This window comes from Sus scrofa, chromosome 1, assembly GCF_054392235.1.
Source record: "Sus scrofa isolate SSC_HxYL_T2T_F1_AM1 chromosome 1, Sscrofa_HxYL_maternal_Yorkshire_Landrace_v2.0, whole genome shotgun sequence".
NCBI classification, from domain to species: Eukaryota; Metazoa; Chordata; class Mammalia; order Artiodactyla; family Suidae; genus Sus; species Sus scrofa.
In genome coordinates, this window is record NC_139383.1 from 14502137 (window position 1) to 14519281 (window position 17145).

Here is a 17145-nt window from a genome sequence, read left to right on the forward strand (position 1 = left end):
AGGACAAGTGACACTTGAGAGGAAGCTTCCTTCTGTGTTTTTGAGACCTGCAATAAGATGCCTGGTGCTGCATTTCCGTGAACCACAGTTGTTCAACATAAAACCCTAGAACCCATGGATGCTTCTATGCATCACCTGACAACTATGATAGCCATTTTCCAATGTCAGACACGGACTCCTTAGAAGAAGGTTGGGCTGGTTATGGAAAAGCAACTTTGGTTTCATCAATGATGACTGCTGAACATCCAACACATAAAGCAAAGAACCTCAGAGCCCTAGGCCTGTAGGTTGATAGTCCCTCCTGGCGTGGGGCCTAGAGCCCTGGGTGGTCACTGGAGCAGACCCATGTGCAGGTCTAACCCAGGGGCTGCAGTTATATGTGTTTCTGAGATTTCAAAGGCTTGCTTTCAGCTGCTGATTCTGGGGAAACTGAGCAATGTGGGAACCTTTATCAAACTATGCCCTGGGTTGATGTGCCAAGGTGGAGCGCTTGGTTGCCCATTTCACTTATCAATAAATGAGTCTTCCAAAATGCCAAATGTGGGGGGAGGGGAAGCTTTAAAAATAGCACACATTCTATCTGCATATACTTCACAACAGAAAGGAGTACCCAGGGAGAGCTTGAACCAAGCCGCCACAATAAAGACTTCAAGGAATTTTCCAAAAACGCACTGGAAATCTGATGCAGGCAATCAATTGTACTTATATTTAGGAGTCATAGCAACAATGCTAAGGTCTGGTGTGTGGTAACAGTCAATTGGAAGAAGTAAAGGGAAGAGAACCCCACTGGAGGGAAGATCCAAGGATTTTCATTACCCTCAATAACCTCAACCTTTAACAAAAACCTCTACCATGCATGCTCATTGGCATAGGTGTGTACAGTAGATCCCGGAACATCATGACAGGGGCTATGGGATAGAACATGATGGAAGAGAGCATGAAAAAGAATGTATATATATGTTTTCCTGGGTCACTCTGCTGTAGAGCAGAAACTGGCACAACACTGTAAATCAACTATCCTTTAACAAAAAAAATTAGATTTTTAGAAATCTGAGACTACACACTTGAAATAAGTACAATATTGTAAATCAACAATGCTTTAATGAAAAATATCCCTAGTATAACTGACAGCCCGCCCTCCATACCCACATCTCTGCCATATCCACGGTCCCTCCATATCTCTAGTTCCGCATCTGTGGATTCAACCAATGGATGGATAGAGTCATTCTGTGGTCCTTGCTAGGGAGACAGATCCACCTGTGCATGGATCCGCACCCTTCAAACTTGTATCTTCCAAGGGTCAACTGTATTTGCATCCACGTTTTAGGTCGTGTCCTAATTTCCTCTTCATGTTCTGCGACAAAAGTCTGCAGCCTCATGTTCTTCAGTTTGCCTTCTTTGTATTTAGCCGATATCCAAAGCAACCACCAACTTTATATGTTATTTGGGAAAGCTGAGGTGTAGAAAATAACATTGCTGTCATTTTTCTTCCCAGCACTCCATTTTCCGTCTGTTTCTGACACCCAACTGGCTCAGTGAAGTGGAGACTTGGAAATCAGGTCGTCTTACTTTGGGATGAGAACACAACTGAGCTCTAGGGTGCACTGTGGGGCCTTTACCAACTGCGTGAAAGACAGTCACGGGAGGATTAAATGTGGTAATACTCACAGAAATGCAGGGAGACCATGAATCAATCAGTGGACTATCCAGGAGAAAAGCCCGCCCGAGTTTTCCTGTTTTGTTTTCTCCTCTTAATTGCCTCTTCCTGCTTCAACTCCAGAGCAATTATCAAAACTGCTGAGATGTGGCCCAGGTCTCAGTAGTTTTTTTAATCATCTGGGTGATTCTGAAATCACCCTTGATTCTAATGTGCAGCCGGGTTGAAAATCCACTTTAGGAATAAGATGCTCTGTGAATGCTGGCTTCCATCCCTCTTCCTGCTCCGTGTCCTTCTTTCCAAATCACAGAGAAAGTCCCTCCTTGCCCTTGGATGTCATGGCTTCTCCATCTACTTTCAACTACTTCCCTCTCTGGAATTACTTCAGTCCAGAACATGATGCCTTTTCGCTCTTTTTTATTGACTTATTTTTATTTATTTGGAGTTTACTACGGTCGCTTTGCTTAGTTTTTCTAGCACAGTATCTGGCATATAGTAAGTATTTCGAAAAATACTAGCTTCCTGCTTCCTTTAGGTTGGAAAAGTTTAACTTCTAATCACAATAGGGTATTAGAGTTGGTCCCTTGAAGGCAAAATAAACAAATATAGGGAAGTTATGAACATTCCAGACTCTTAAAGAGCTCTCCTATTCACCTTCTTCAGTGTAGAGCTGCCAATTCCCTTCAAAGAGGCAATAAAAATGGTGGTTTGCTATGTGCTGGGCATGTTTTAAGCCCTTGACATCTCTGAACTTGTTACATCCTCATAACAACCAAAGATATAGGTCCGATTTAGATGAGCATTTTATAGATGAGTAAACTGAGGCATACTGAGCCAGAGATTCCAACTAGGCAAGGGTCAAGAAATCTAAGCTGCCTGTCTCCCAAAACTGTGCCTTCATCACTCTATTACAGACAATCAATTTTCATTACTCACAGTAGTTATGTTCTATAGAGTTGCCCCAAACATTTCATTAGTGAATACTAAACCATCACCCCTAGGGGAAATAGAGAGTTAGGTTCTTGAGAGCCTCTGGCTGTAATATTTTCATCATCCAAACGATATGCAGCCTTGTTTCATGTCTGTGTGAACGGGGGTGTGTTTCTGCTTAAAGACATCTTATTTAACACGTATTGTTGATTCTTTGACATTAAGCTCACAGCCAACAGCACTATAACTCAGGATTGAACAAAAAGTTCAGCGAACACATATTTTCTCCATAAGGCACATCACAGCCTTCTTGACCGTAGGGCCCAAGACGACACTTCGGCACTAGGCTTTTTAGACAGCAAGATCACTAATGAAAAGCACCAAAATGCATCCCCCAAAAAAGTGGCACTACATAGACCTCAGACAGGACACTTGTTTACAACCCGAGGGCTGAAACAAGAAGGCAGAGCATCACCTTGTTTGACCCCAGCTGGGAACACGCATATCGGATGACTCAAATTTTCACGACTCTGTGCAGGGCTGTGCGACTGAATGACTGAGAAAGTGCCCTGAGTAGTGACAGAAAGGTTACAAAAAATGTGAGCTGGTGGGTGCATTCATAAACGTGCAATCTGTGAATAGGGGGAATCACCGGACTTGAAATGCCTCCCTGAGGTCGTTCGTCCTACCTTTATTCCTGTGGGAGAGGGATTTGCACACTCCCCACATTCTTCCAATCCCATCCAAAGATCCCTTCCTGACTGGTCTTTCTCCCAGCAAGAGACCAGAGGGAATCGAAATAACTGGTGCTCCCTGGCCACCCCCAGCCACTCGTTCAGCTAAAAGCTTCTGGACTTCGTGTGCCACACACTTTGCTAAGGAGGGCTGAGAGAAATTCAGTGATGAATAAGATAGGCTCTCTGTTTGGACCAGTGCTCAGGGATTCCACCCATTAGAAATCCAAGAGGCTTCTGGAGGGTTTTTTGTTTTGTTTTGTTTTGTTTTGTTTTTTCAGATAACTAAAGAAAACACCTTCTCAATGTCACTAAATTGTACCTTGGACTCAAATTAGAATGCACATTCTCTCTCTCTCTCTTTCTCTGAAGTGCATCCAGCAGAAATAAATACCACCTGTGTGTAAGGTCTTCCCCATCAAAAAAAGGAAAAGCAGAAGTCAAAGTTAGCATAAAGGACCTTAAAACCAATTATGTTTCTGACAATTCTGTAATTGCTGTACAGTGAAAGTTTTACAAAAAAAAAAAAAAAAAAAAAAAGCCTACAAAATGCCTTCATGAAATAAGTAAAATGAATCATAGTTGTACCTATGTGTGTTCAAAAGGGGTATATTTGTTGACGAAGTGAGAAATTACAGTCGGCTTTAAATGCAAGGTGTTAAGGTCACGTGTTCTAGGTGCGGGAAACCTGGGCCACCAACTGACAACAGCCAAGGTTGCACTTTTTGTTACCTTCATACTAAACCCACATGCAAAAGCCTACGGCCCTAGGGTTTCACCCCCTTAGGGAGTAAGATTCCTGGTTGCCACGTGCTAACACTGATCTGTGAACTGCGAGGAATACAAATACATAATTTATTGCATCAATGCCACTGGTGAGCTACACACTTTGAAACAAGGTAGTGAATGAACGAATGAAGGAATAAGCTACCAAAGGAATTGCACCAGGTAAAAATTTCTTCCTATATTTTTTTAAGCTTCTATCCTTGGAGACAAGAAAAAAATCATTTCTGAAACTTCCAACGTAGTTAATGCCACTCTGGGTTATTAAGGCATATTCTTACACCGCCGGCCCTCCTGTGGTAGGAACTCTGTTGAACTCCGTTCCATGTCTTATTAAAATGACAGACAAAACAGGTTAGTCCAGAAATAAACCAGAAAAGATGGAAGGAAAAAATCTGGGAATACACAGATGGAGTGACTAAAACAGAAAAGAAAAAAGAAAGCTTGATAGCGGAAAAGCAGCCAAAAAGAGTGTAAAAGAGAACATTAGAAAATAGAGCAAACAAGAAAATATGAGAAGGGACGAGTAAAACAAAGATCAGCGGAGGAAAGAGAAAGCATGCCAATGCAAAAATTACTATTTCTAACATTACGCAGTTGCAGGAAACTAAAAGAGAGTTATCCTTTCTTTGCAGGGTCTTAAAAGAAATCCCAAGTCTTGATTGAGAGAAGTGAATCGAGTTGCCAAGAAACCTGCCCCGGGAGTAGTGCCTGGCACGCACACACAATTGCTGTGGGAGCCCTACACTCGCCACTGTTTGGGACCAGGAGGAATGAGCAGGGACTGAGGGAGGCAGGCTGGAAATGGAACCACAACCACGGACGGGGAGCCTTCGGGCCAGATAAGCTCTGCAGCTTCTGAGCTGGAGGTGAGAATCTGAACATTAAACCACAGAGGCCACTGGTTCCTCTTGGAGGTGACAACGTCTGGGGAATTCTTGAAAAGAACCCCATCTGAGTTTATCAGGGGCTCAGTGGGCTATATCTATCCTGAATGTTTCTTAATTGACTTTATTAACTTTCACTGAACTACGATCATTTTCCCAAGCATACGTCATAGGAGCTTCAGAGAGTAAAAAATCACAAGACAAGGTAAGCTGCTCTCTCATTAAAGATGACACACTTGATTAAAGTAGATGTTACGGGAACAAACTAAGGATGCAATGTGTTCCTCTGAAAAGTTCAGGGGAGAAACAAAGAAGAAAATCCAGGCTTCTTTGCATTTATCTTTTTGAATTGCTTGCTGTATCTCAATCAGAGGCATTAAATAGATTTACAGTATTAATGTTATTAATAGTATACTATTGAAAATGTTGACTATTTACTTAAATTATAATGACACAAAAATGAACATTGTCGAGATAAAAAATCTGATTTCTATTTGGATGGGTAGCTCCAGGTTACATAACCGGTATCCAGAAATACTACCTACCCAAACTGACATGAACACCGCACTGCTGCCATCAGCAGCATCACCTGTCTTCATCGTCCCCCTCTCCGCCTCGGCCACCACCACCACCACCGTCACCATGGACTGCACTATCCATGGAATCACTTCTAAGTGTCAGTCATACCTTTTCTTACGACATTATTACCTTCTTAAACGCTATAAAATTTTGTCCTTTGAGACCAAAGCTGTTGCTGTTCTTGCCTTCCTATTTTCAACATGAAGGTGAATCATGCAAAACTTCACCCCGTGATTTCTACTCGTATTCTCTAAAGTGAAGGACTCAGCATCCGCGGTTCCTTCTCTCATGAGCACATCGTACAGGTGCTTCCCTTTACCTCCAGCCCACGTGAGTCCTCCGATTTCCGAGGACAGGGTAAGGGTACGTTTTAGGGATGGAATAGGGGACAGCTCAGACATGCTGTATTTTTTTTTTAAATGGCTTTCTCCATCAATTCACTGGCCAAGTCTGAAATACAAAATAAAAGTACTCAGGACTTGGATGCTCTACCTCCCTTCCATGAAATCCTTTACACTTTCACTTTGGCTGGCTGGTGTTCACATGGCTGTATTTGGGGGGATTTATAGCACATCTTTCCCTGGAGAGTGCATCTGGGTTCTAAACAGTTGAGGCCGCTCTATCTCCCTTTTTTCGATAAGCAAGCCGAAAGTTGGAATTTGACTAAAGGAGAAATGTGCCTCCATCCATTCAATACAGCCTAGAGAAGGAAGGAACACACTTAGCCCGCTGCTCTCTCTACTGGGTTCTTCTAAAGTTACATTAAAAATAATACTCAAGTCATAGGGAGGAGTTGGATTTATTATTTTTGTGCTGCATAGGCATTTTAGAAAAAACATAATTAAAATTCATATATTTCCTTAGGCAAAACTATTTTCATATAATCAGGGTTTGGACTTTAAAAAAAAAAAAAGTATCTGTAAGATAAATGCTCTTTACGATAACCCAGACTGCAAACAAATGTTGCAGATGATAATAAAGATGTCGTTGAAATTTGGCTTCCCCAAAAAATGAGCTCACATTATCATCAATCTATATTTGTAGTGAAACTCCTGACCGCTTAAATCTATTCTCCTCTGCATTTTTTTTTAGCTCACAAAAGTACCAGAACAAATATTAAGATGTGAATAAAATAATAAAATAGCGAATGCTTGTATAAAGTATATACCACTCTCACATACACTTGACCAATGTACTATGGTCTTATCATTAACGGAACGTTTGACCTTTTTTATAGTTTTTCCTGATATCTATTGTTCTTGCCATTTTTAATTTCTTACCCCTGTCTTTTATATCCTTAAAATAATAAGAAACCAAAATGCAGAATCTGAATTTTCCCCAATTATGAATGTCGCATTTAAATATATTCACAAAAATAATCCAGAGATCCAGATTAACTGAATGTGAGAAAGAAGATTAGAATAAGTGGCAATTATCTTTCAGGGGCTTTCTACCCAACATGTACGAGCCACATAGAGTAGGTGAAAATGAAATGGACTTTGAAGATGTGATTCCATTTCAACCTAAAATATACTCATTTCCCAGACAGTATTTGGCTCCTTGAATTATTCTTAGACCAACACAAAGAATCAGGTAAACAGTAACAATTTAAATGAATGGAAAAAGTAAGAAAAGAAAAAAAAGGGGCGCTAAGATACCACCTAACTACAAAGAAAGACTTACTGAAAACTGGAAAAATAACCATTTGAATCTCTCCCCAATGGTGAGTCTTGCTCAAAGTTGAGAAATAGTTTTAAATGTTCACCAGTGAACAACCGTGTCCCTGAAAATATGCATACAGCTAGAAGACAAACTACTGGGACTCTGGCTTTGATACAGAAGGTTTGTGTGTTTGTCAAGTTTTCTGGAGAAGTGGGCATTATTTAGCCTTTAAGAATACTGAATAAGAAAACTGAAATCAGCACAAATTTGAATTTCTTAAAATATAATGGATATAATTAAGTTTCATCTGCAATTTTACTTCAACTTCCTAAGATGTTTGAACATGATAAGGAACCCAGGATAACTCACACTCACCCTCATCATGAAATTTTAGGTAAGACATATCTTGCAGAGTCACAGTTTGTCTATTTACAAATGCATGCCCTTCTGTAGGGACATGTGACACTCCTTCTTCATTACTATATGCCCAGGGCAGTTTTACCTTTTACATTTCTGCATACATAGATATGCTTGCATATTGTGGCCAATAGAAGAAAATACCCACAGCATCTTAATGCTAAATGTTGTGAATTTGCATAAATTCTCTGAACATCCCAGTGGGACATTCAGGTGGACAAACCACACAATGGCACTTTACAAATGGAAAAGTTAAGAACCAGAACTAATAAAGCTTAATCTAACCAACCTAAAGTCGCCAGGTAGTTTGTAGGAGAAAAAAAAGACCATCAAAACTGTTTTGGGGTTTGTGTCCATAAAACAACCAGCCACTTACCTGAATTTTTGTTTTCTACTGACCATAACATTTTAGGCCAGTAGCTTTCAAACTTTACCTCAAACCACAGTAAGAAATACATATTTTAATCACAGCCAGCACACACAGGCATGAATAATTAAAACAAGTTTTCAGGAAACAAAACCTGCCTTTATTAGACAGTACTCACTCTGGTATTTTCCATTATATTCTTTTCTATTTTATTCCTTTAAAAAATAATCTAAACTCACTACATTGATTTAATAAACATCTGGGTCATGATAAGCAGCTTGGAAAGACTGCTTCTGGCCCCCCAAACTTTTGATAAGTACTGAAGAAAATTAAAGTTTCCTAAAAGAGTCCAATGAATTCTTTTCTTTTTTACCAAAAGTTATTCAAACAGCAAAACTGAGAGGGGAAAAAATATGAAGTAACATCTCTCCATTTGAAATAACTTATTTTATAGATCCTTCCCCTCTTTCTTGGGTAATAAGAGGCGGAATTCAAAGAAAGAAAAGAAAAGAAAAGAAAGGAAGGATGGATGTTATGGGAAATAAACTACAAAGGAGAACGATCATTCTAAAACTGAATTTCCACACAGAATCCTATGTGGGTGAGTTGAAAGTTCCATATCACTTTTTTATTATTCTAAAAATATCTGAATATCATCGAATGCAGAAAGTTTAAGATGGGCATGTTATAGTGATATTATTTGCCACCAGGATGCTGAACAATTTTGAATAAAATGTGATTCCCCTCTTTATTTGACCATGTTCACTTTGTAATTATTAGCAGGGCAGTAAATAATCCACTGAGAAGCAGTCTCATTAGTGTCCATTGAAATTCAGTGGCATTAATTTGCAAGAAAAGAACTGAAAATTAAATGGAAAAGAAAACCGTTTCTGGAGTCTACCATAAGGTTATGGAATTCACGTCCTATCAGTGCCTTCCTTCACATCAAGGAGTTTAAAATGTTGTGTGAATTAGATTTAATTGTCATATTTGATTCTAACACTTAAAAAAAGCGGGCAGAATAAATTCTTTTTCTCTTTCCATTTTAACCCTGCAGAAAACAAGTTAAAATGATTCGATAGAGGCCAACTTTTTAAAGTTTTGTTCATTGTTTGTGTTTTAAGTAATAACTCAGGATGGACCTGCTTGGCTGTGTGACATTCTAAGGTCCTCTGAGGGGGCTGAAGGATGTGGCGGATGTTCAGATACCCCCAGCGGCTGCCTCCAGAATTCTCTAGGGCCAGGATGCACCTTCCTCCAGTTTCTTCTGCTATAAATATCTCTGGAAATAGATGCTGAATAGAAAAACGGCCCACAGCTTGCAATACAGAAGGGTCTGGGTGAGGGTGGAGAGCACGTCCACACACCAGCAGTGTCCAGCCAGGCAGTGCCTAACCCAGCATCCAGCCACGAGGGTGCTGGGAGGCCTCCCAACCCCACCCAGGCTATCCCTGTCCAGCAGCACCTAGGGTGCAGGTACTCACCAGGACCCCCTGCCTAAACCCTCTGCAAAGTCCATCAGGAAGAGAAGGGAGAAACTGTCAAAGGGAAAATGGGAGGAAGAGGAGCAAAGGAAAGTATAGGGTCTACTAGGGGGAAAAAAATAGGACAAAAAACACTTGCCTCTTAAGTCACAAAAGTGTTCCTGTCTATCCTGAACGACTAACTATCTGTTGCTTCTCCTGAGAATGAAAGGCACAGAACTGGGCTGAACCCATACACACCACTCCCAGGGCATTCTCAGCCCCGCAGGCCAGAAATGAAACTTAGCTGGCAGGGAAGTATTTCAAAACACTCGTGCTTCGATGTGGCATGTTTTTAACTCACAGGACAGTTATAAATCTCCGGCTGTCAGAAGTCTTCTGCCAGCAAGCTGCTCTGACACGGACTCCGCCAGATAACTCAGAAATCAGAAACTCCTTGAGACCCATTCAAGTCTTGCTCATCTGAGCAGCGCTCGGTCAGTCCTACAGCCTCCCTCGGAGGTGGGACAGGGAGGACAAGCAAAGGGCTGCTAGGAACCGCTTCCCAAGGAAATGAGCACCCCCTCATCACCATCACCAGCTCACCAGCGGCACAGCGTGCATATAGCCAATCCGAAATTCTAGGTGAAAGGAAATTTTGCAAGCACGTTAAAACAAATTTGTAAAATAATAAGACTATGTAAAAAAGAAAACTCTGAGCTCCGCCTGCCCCAACACCTACAGCCAAAGCGGGACCTTTTCTAGGGACTCAAAGCACCTTGTGCTTATTTGGTCTGGGGCGTTTCTCCCCACAAATAACCTCTGCTTTGCACGGTTTTCTAATACTGGTTTAGTTGGAAAGCACACGGGGTTTCGGACCTGCTTCTCACGCAGACAGTAGGCGGGGTGGAGAGTAGAAATTTTTTTTTTTTTTTTTTTTTTTTTTTTAAGCTGCCAGGCCGGAGAACTTGACTCTCGAACGCGAGATCCACCCGTGACCCTGGGCCGGGTCGCGCCCTAGCCCTCGGGTCGCGCGTCCGCGGCGCCGGCGGCGGCCGGGCTGCCGGGTGCCCAGCCCCGCGGCCTGCGGGCCCCGCGAGCTCCCGGCGGCGCGGCCCCTCGCCCCCCGCTCCCTCCCGCCGCCGGGTGCGCGGCGGCCACCCCGACGTGGCGCGGCGGGCGGCGCGGGTACCTGTAGAAGGCGGGAGGGCCGGCCTCGCGCACCGCATAGCCGCTCGGCTCATTCTCCAGGTAATAGGGCACCTGTTGGCCGTGGGGGTGCAGGAAGGGCGAGAGCTGCGGCGGCGGGTGCAGCAGCACCAGCGGGCTCGGAGACACGCTGTTGAGCGGCTGGAAGCCCCCCAAGCCGTTGGCGCCGAACGCCGCCGCCTCCGACCCCGGGCCGTAGGCGAGGCCCGACTGGCCGTAGACGGGCGCGGAGGCGGCGGCCGCGGCGTTGAAGTCGTACGCGGCGCCCTCGGGGTAGTTATACACGGCGGGCTTGCTGCTGTCCACGTACACCTCGCCCAGGGGCCGCTCCAGGGGGATCTTGAGCTGCGGGCGGTTCAGGGGCTCCAGCTCGTTGGCTTGGATCTGGTGCAGCAGGGCCATGCCGGACGCTTTGGTGTGTAGGGTCATGGTCATGGTCAGTGGCCGCGGGCAAGGCGCAAACCGTTTCCCCCCGCGGCGGAGGGCTCAGCAGCCGGCCGGCCACCTGGAAGAAGAGCACAGCCCGCGGTTAGAGGCGGCGCGGCGCATGTCCCGCCGCGACGCGAGCTCTGGCCCTGCCCCGGGAGCCGGCCCGTCCCGGGGAGCGGGGCGGCCGGACGCGAGCAAGTGCAGCCCGGCGCGAGCGCGCTCCGCCAACTCCCGGGCCCGGGTCTCCAACTTTAAGTACCGGTCTCCCGAGCTCATATGCATTACAAAGGTGCTGGAAGCCGGCCAGGGGGCTGTTGCCTTGCCCTGACGTTGGCTTAAACATCACTCCAGGCGCAACTCGTTCTGGAGCGATCCCAAAGAGCAGCTTCCCTGAACTTTACTTTACTTGTCGCTGCTGGATAGAGGCTGCATTTCACTGCAGGAGGGCGGAGGCGCAGAGGGATCTCCTAAAGGTGGTCCGGAGAAGACGGGGTTTAAAACAAACTCGGAAGACTAATCCAGGGGCCGGCTCTCTCGAACGTGCTACCTTATGTGCCCCGTGCCAGGCTCCAATCTATCTCTGTTTGTCTCTCTCTCTGTTGGATTCACGCTCCTCGTTGGCTGGAAATACGGAGTGTGTACAGAGAATGACCCTGGGGAGGACCACTCTGTAACCGAGATATGGCAGATAGAATGGGGTGTGCGGGTGCATAGGCAGACGGCTATATTTAGCAGCTCGGGGGACAGATAAGAGGCATCTGGGGGAAAGGGGGCGGAGACTCAAGGTGTACTATAGAAAGAGCTGCGTTTTGCAGTCAGGGGAGTGCTGCCCAGCTCAGTTCTCCTCATCTGCAAAATTCTCCCAAAGTCATCCCCTCCAGCCAAGACCATCTGAGATTCCCCCAGCCCGACTTGTCTGTTTGTCTTTGGCCGCAGTACTGTACTTGCTCCCATCAGGAATTCTAATGTGAATGACGATTTACAGAAACCTCCCGTTAGGCGGACATGGGTATTCATGCCTTCCACAGATTATGCAACCAAAACTTCAGAAAACTGAATATGAAATGTGACCTTTCCAGAAAAAAAGCATAACCTCGGCTCATTAACCAAATCTACACTGTTGGTCTCACCAAACACATTTTGAAATGCAATGATATATGTCTGTTCTTTTATCCTACAATTGGACCTTCTTGGTTCACTTGGACTAGGATAAGCAGAATCAAATATTCAGATTGGAAAAGAAATAGTAAAAAGTTCTGAACTGAATTAAAAGCTAAACATGCTCAAGCACATTATATATGTGTGTGTGTATAACAGATAATAATGTATATTACATAGCATGTAAAGTATATATAAGCATATATAAAAAGATATGGTAAATATATTTGCACCTGCAATCTTGGATAGTTTATACTTTTTAATAAACTTCCTTTGCCCCAGCCTAAGGAACTCTATACAGCCATCTGATACTTTGCTTTAATTGCTATCCCAAACATCTGACAGAATACCTGACAAAATGTTTGTGTCATATATAAATGCCAAGGATGCTGTTACTGAGAGTAATATTTTGGGATATCTTTATACTAATAATTATACACTTTACCCAATATTTATTAAAAAAAAAAAAACCAGACAGACCATTGGGAATAAATGCAAATGTTGCTGATTTACCATGAAGCCAAAATTGAGCTCAGCATCAGTAACTATAGATTGTAAGCCAAGAAAGGGTTAACAACACATTAGGTGAATCACAGATATTTCTCTTTATGGCCAGCAACCATCACTTTCCCAAGCAATTTTTTCACAGATTGACTTCGTTTCCGTAAATCACACTTTCAATTTTCAAATATCTTTTTGAAACCCATGCAAAAGCACTTCAGAGGGCTCTTAAAAATCGGAACCTGTCGAATTATATGTAAATTACACAAAGAACCCTACAAGTCCTGACAGCAGCAGGAGGTGCACACGTAAACCCATGGAGAAAGCAAACCCTCATCTCCCTGCTAGGATACAGACACTGGCCAGAAAGGTAAGTTGCTTTCTCAAAATGCTAAAGCTACAGAGAGAAATCAAAACAATCCTACCCTGCTGGATCAAGAGCGCCTTTCCAGAAATGTTCCATGGGCTTGTAGAAGTCAAGGGCTGAGACAGTGAGAAGGAAGGAAAGAATGTGCTCACATGTGCCTGTGGCTCCGTGTGTGAGCAAGGCAGAGCGTGTGGGGATGTGTTTGTATGTGGAATGGCAGGGAATCGGGAAGCAGCCAGTAGGCAGGGCACTTGGCAGCCCCTCCCGGCAGACACGGCAGCTGGGCTGCTGCTCGGAGCTGGATGAATGGCAGTGGGCAGTGAGGAGAAGCTTGCGGGTCTGCTGGAGGGGAGCAGGGGGGCACACTCAAGACAGCATTACTGCGGAGAAGCACAACTCCAGCCCTTCTTGCTCCTTACCTTTGGAGCCTAGAAAGGGCTCCATGTTTCCCACTGCCATCCTGGGCAAGGGGGAAGCCAGGGCTGGAAATCATAGGCTTATGGCTGAAATAGAATGCCCGTCAAAAGTGCGTGGATGTCAAGTTTACAAAATGTGACATGGGCAGTTTTTCCCAAAGAATATAATTTAACAATAAAAGCCTTCTGGGCTACACTTGGATTAGACGCCTTGCTGGCCCCAGCCCCCAGTCTCTGAACAGACACACTGTTGCCTTGCCTCCCATTGCACCAGGAAACCAGACTCTGGAATAAATGTTTTGGCATTCTAGGGATGTGTTTCCAACTGAAATGTAATATTCCTCCACCTCGTTAACCAAACCCACAAACCTTTCCACGAATAGCTCAGTTGACTGCTTTCTGTAAACATGAGAAAAAATATTATTAAGACCCCAGGGTATGAAGATAAGACCAAGGTGGTGGTACCTTCGTTTGACACCGATCTCAGGCTTTCTGGTGGGAGAGGCATGGATCGTGGGGAGGGAGGGGGTCTCTCGTTTCCCAAAGGCGCCCACGTGGATCCGCCAGGTTCTCAACTTTTCTCTTGACCGTGGTCCTAACGCACAATAAGAAGGTGCTCGAGTGTGCCCTCACCAATGTCTCAGGACGTGTGACGCCTAGTGGTGCCTCTGTTGCCAGACATTAGTCACTGCCTTTGGGTATTAAATGACTCTAATCACAATGCCAGGAGTGGCCAGTCTCTGGCCCTGGGACCCTGTGTGGTTACCAAGAGATTTATGAGTGGCTCTTGAGACCAGTACAAAATAAAGAAAATTATTTTTTAAAAAAAATTACAAAAATATTAATGATGTCATAGTGCAAATACATATTTTGTGCCTTGAAAGATCCAAAATATTGCAGTATGGGAGCCCAGAGCCCTTCACTGTTGCTGCTGGTGAATCTAAACTCCTCCTTTAGGCCAACAATGGCCGCCCATGCACTAGGCCAATCCAGAATAAAACAAGAATGTTCCAGAAAGGGAGGAGGGGGCAGGGAAGTGGAGGCGAAGAAGGAATGGGGGAGGTGGGAAGAGAGGAAAAAAGAAGGGACAAGAGGAGGGAGGACGGGGACTCTGAAAATATTCTCCATGAACATAGGGAGGAGAAGTCTTGTTATCTCTGCATAGACTTCAACTACTCTGCAAGTTACTCCAAGATGTCCAAATAAGGCATTTTTCCCGAACGCTCTCTTTCCAGCATTCTCTTTCCTCTTCCTGATAAAAGTCACCCCTCAGGCTTCATGATAGTAGGTGTACCTAGCCACTTTTCTTCATCTTTTCTTTTTTTTTGGTAGAACACTGGATGACCATATTTTGTTCCCATTATTGTTATTCCAATTATTATTTCATAATAGATCCAATTATTCCGTCTTTTTGCCAGTTTTCTTCTAGTGCTTCTGGCGACTGACCTCACTGTCCGGATCCCAGCTCCCTCCTGGTCGCTCTCTGCCCTCTCCTGCTGCGCAGGCTCACACTTGCTGGTGAATCAGGGTCAAGTCTGTTTCTCTGGCTCCACCACTGTGTGCATCTCCAGACCCACTTTTCTAGCGGTCTCCTGGGCTTCGCTGGCTTGTTCAAAGTATGAGTCGTCTTTCTTTCTCCCCTAAACACGGGGGTCCTCTCAACCCCCCGGTCTGTGAACAGCATCGATATGTCTCCAGTCACCCAGATTAAAGCCTCATGGGCTTCTCCGAGGGCTGGCTTTCCCTAGCTCTCCATGCACCTGAGCATTCTAGCTGGGCTGCGTCTCCCTTTCCCTGACCCCGACGACCCTCCTTCAGCCCCTCGTTACTTACCAGAGGTAAGAGTCTCCTAGGAATCTAGGAATAGCTGCCTCTTCCCTCCCCCTCACTCTTCCCAGACCCTGCTGCCTTTTATTTCCTTGGTTTTTACAGCTTAGAGATCCATTTTCTCATGACCCGGCTTCACTTTTCACCCAGACCGTGGCTTCCTCCGGAGTTCAGGGCTTCCTCTCTTCTCACAACCATCCTGTCCAGTGTATCTCTCCCCCACGTGTAGCGGATGGGTCAGCTATAGAGGAAAAAACAAAAACAAACAAAAAAACAAAAAACCTTGACACTCCAAACACTCACATCTTTTTGGAAGACATTCTACAACCCTGCCTTGCTGGCTTGTCAGGGGAAAAGCCTTTTTAAAAGTCCAGCCCCAAAGCACCCACATCAATAATGCCTTCCTTTAGTCTTTACCCAAAAGTAATGTCCTCTCTTCTGAACTCCATTGGCATTTCTCATGCATTTATTACATTCTTTCTTGAATTTGTTATTTATATATATATATATATATATATCCCCTCATGCTGCTCAGAAGTTCCTCGAGGACAGGGTCTGCCAAGAGTTATTGTGGAAGTTCCCATTGTGACTCAGTGGTAATGAACCTGACTAGTATCCATGAGGATATGGGTTTGATCCCTGGCCTTGCTCAGCGGGTTAAGAATCTGGCGTTGACCTGAGCTGTGGTGTAGGTCACAGACATGGCTGGGATCCCACGTTTCTGTGGCTGTGGCATAGGCCAGCAGTTGCTGCTCCAATTCAACCCCTAGCCTGGGAACTTCCATATGTCATGAGTATGGCCTAAAAAGGCAAAAAAAAAAAAAAAAAAAAAAAAAAAGAGTGATTTGGGAATTTTCTGAGTGCCTAGCACTGTACCTGGTCATATTAGGTCATCAAATATTGGCTAGTTTATTAATCCAGATATTTAAAAGGATAAAATAATATTATATCTCTCTGGATAACCATCTGTAAAAGCTAACCTTCCATGTAATGTTCTACCATTTTCAAACTGTTTTTCCTAAATGGTTATCTTTGTATCCTCATACTGACTGAGGTCATAAAGTCAAAATTCAAACTCATACAATCTTAAGGATTAAGCCTGCAGTTCTTGGCAGCATGATTCACAAGAGAGCTCTGAATTTTTAGTTTGTAACCAGATAATACTATGACCAAACATAGTTGCTTCTCTAGCTCCATTAAAAGCTTTTTACATTTACAAAAACATTATTCCTCCAACAGAAACATGAAAGCAAATAAATGTGGAAATATTTCCAAAATAGCTTACACTCCTAGAAATGGTTCCTTCATTCTGAGGCATGGAGCTCCAGCTCAGTTCAAACTGATCATTATTTTGATGGCAAATGCTCTGCTTAGGAGTTTGTCTTTGTACATTTACTTGACACCATCTCTTTATCTCTAAAGTAGAAGAAAAATGAATTTCCCTTTCTGCTTTAAAAAAAAATGCTTCATACTCTTTATTTTAAGGGTGTTTGATTAGCTCCTAGGCTTTTTTCAACTGACCTTTGATTTTTGCCTAATGAGGTAAAATTTATATGCAGTGAAATGCACATATCTTTTTTCCTTTTTTTTGTTTTTTTTTTTTTGTTTGTTTGTTTGTTTGTTTTTAGGGCCACACCTGTGGCATATGGAAGTTCCCAGGCTAGGGGTTGAACCAGAGCGGCAGCTGCAGGCCTACACCACAGCAATGCAGGATGTGAGATGCATCTGCGACCTATACCACAGCTCACAGCAACACCAT

General features: G+C 43.9%; 1 protein-coding gene across 27 annotated transcripts in view; it reads right to left on the reverse strand.

Moving 5' to 3' along the window:
- ESR1 (estrogen receptor 1) overlaps positions 1–17145 on the reverse strand; it is a 384969-nt gene that overhangs the window by 263071 nt on the left and 104753 nt on the right. For 10 of the 27 annotated variants that reach the window (XR_014836665.1, XR_014836701.1, XR_014836687.1 and 7 more), the window contains exons 1-2: positions 13202–13341; positions 10672–11193 (exon numbers count right to left, since the gene is read on the reverse strand). Coding sequence is in view for 22 of the 27 variants with exons in the window: in XM_021083061.2 (XP_020938720.1) it covers positions 10672–11123 (452 nt within the window). In the remaining 5 variants the exon portion in view is untranslated. 27 annotated transcript variants of the gene reach the window in all.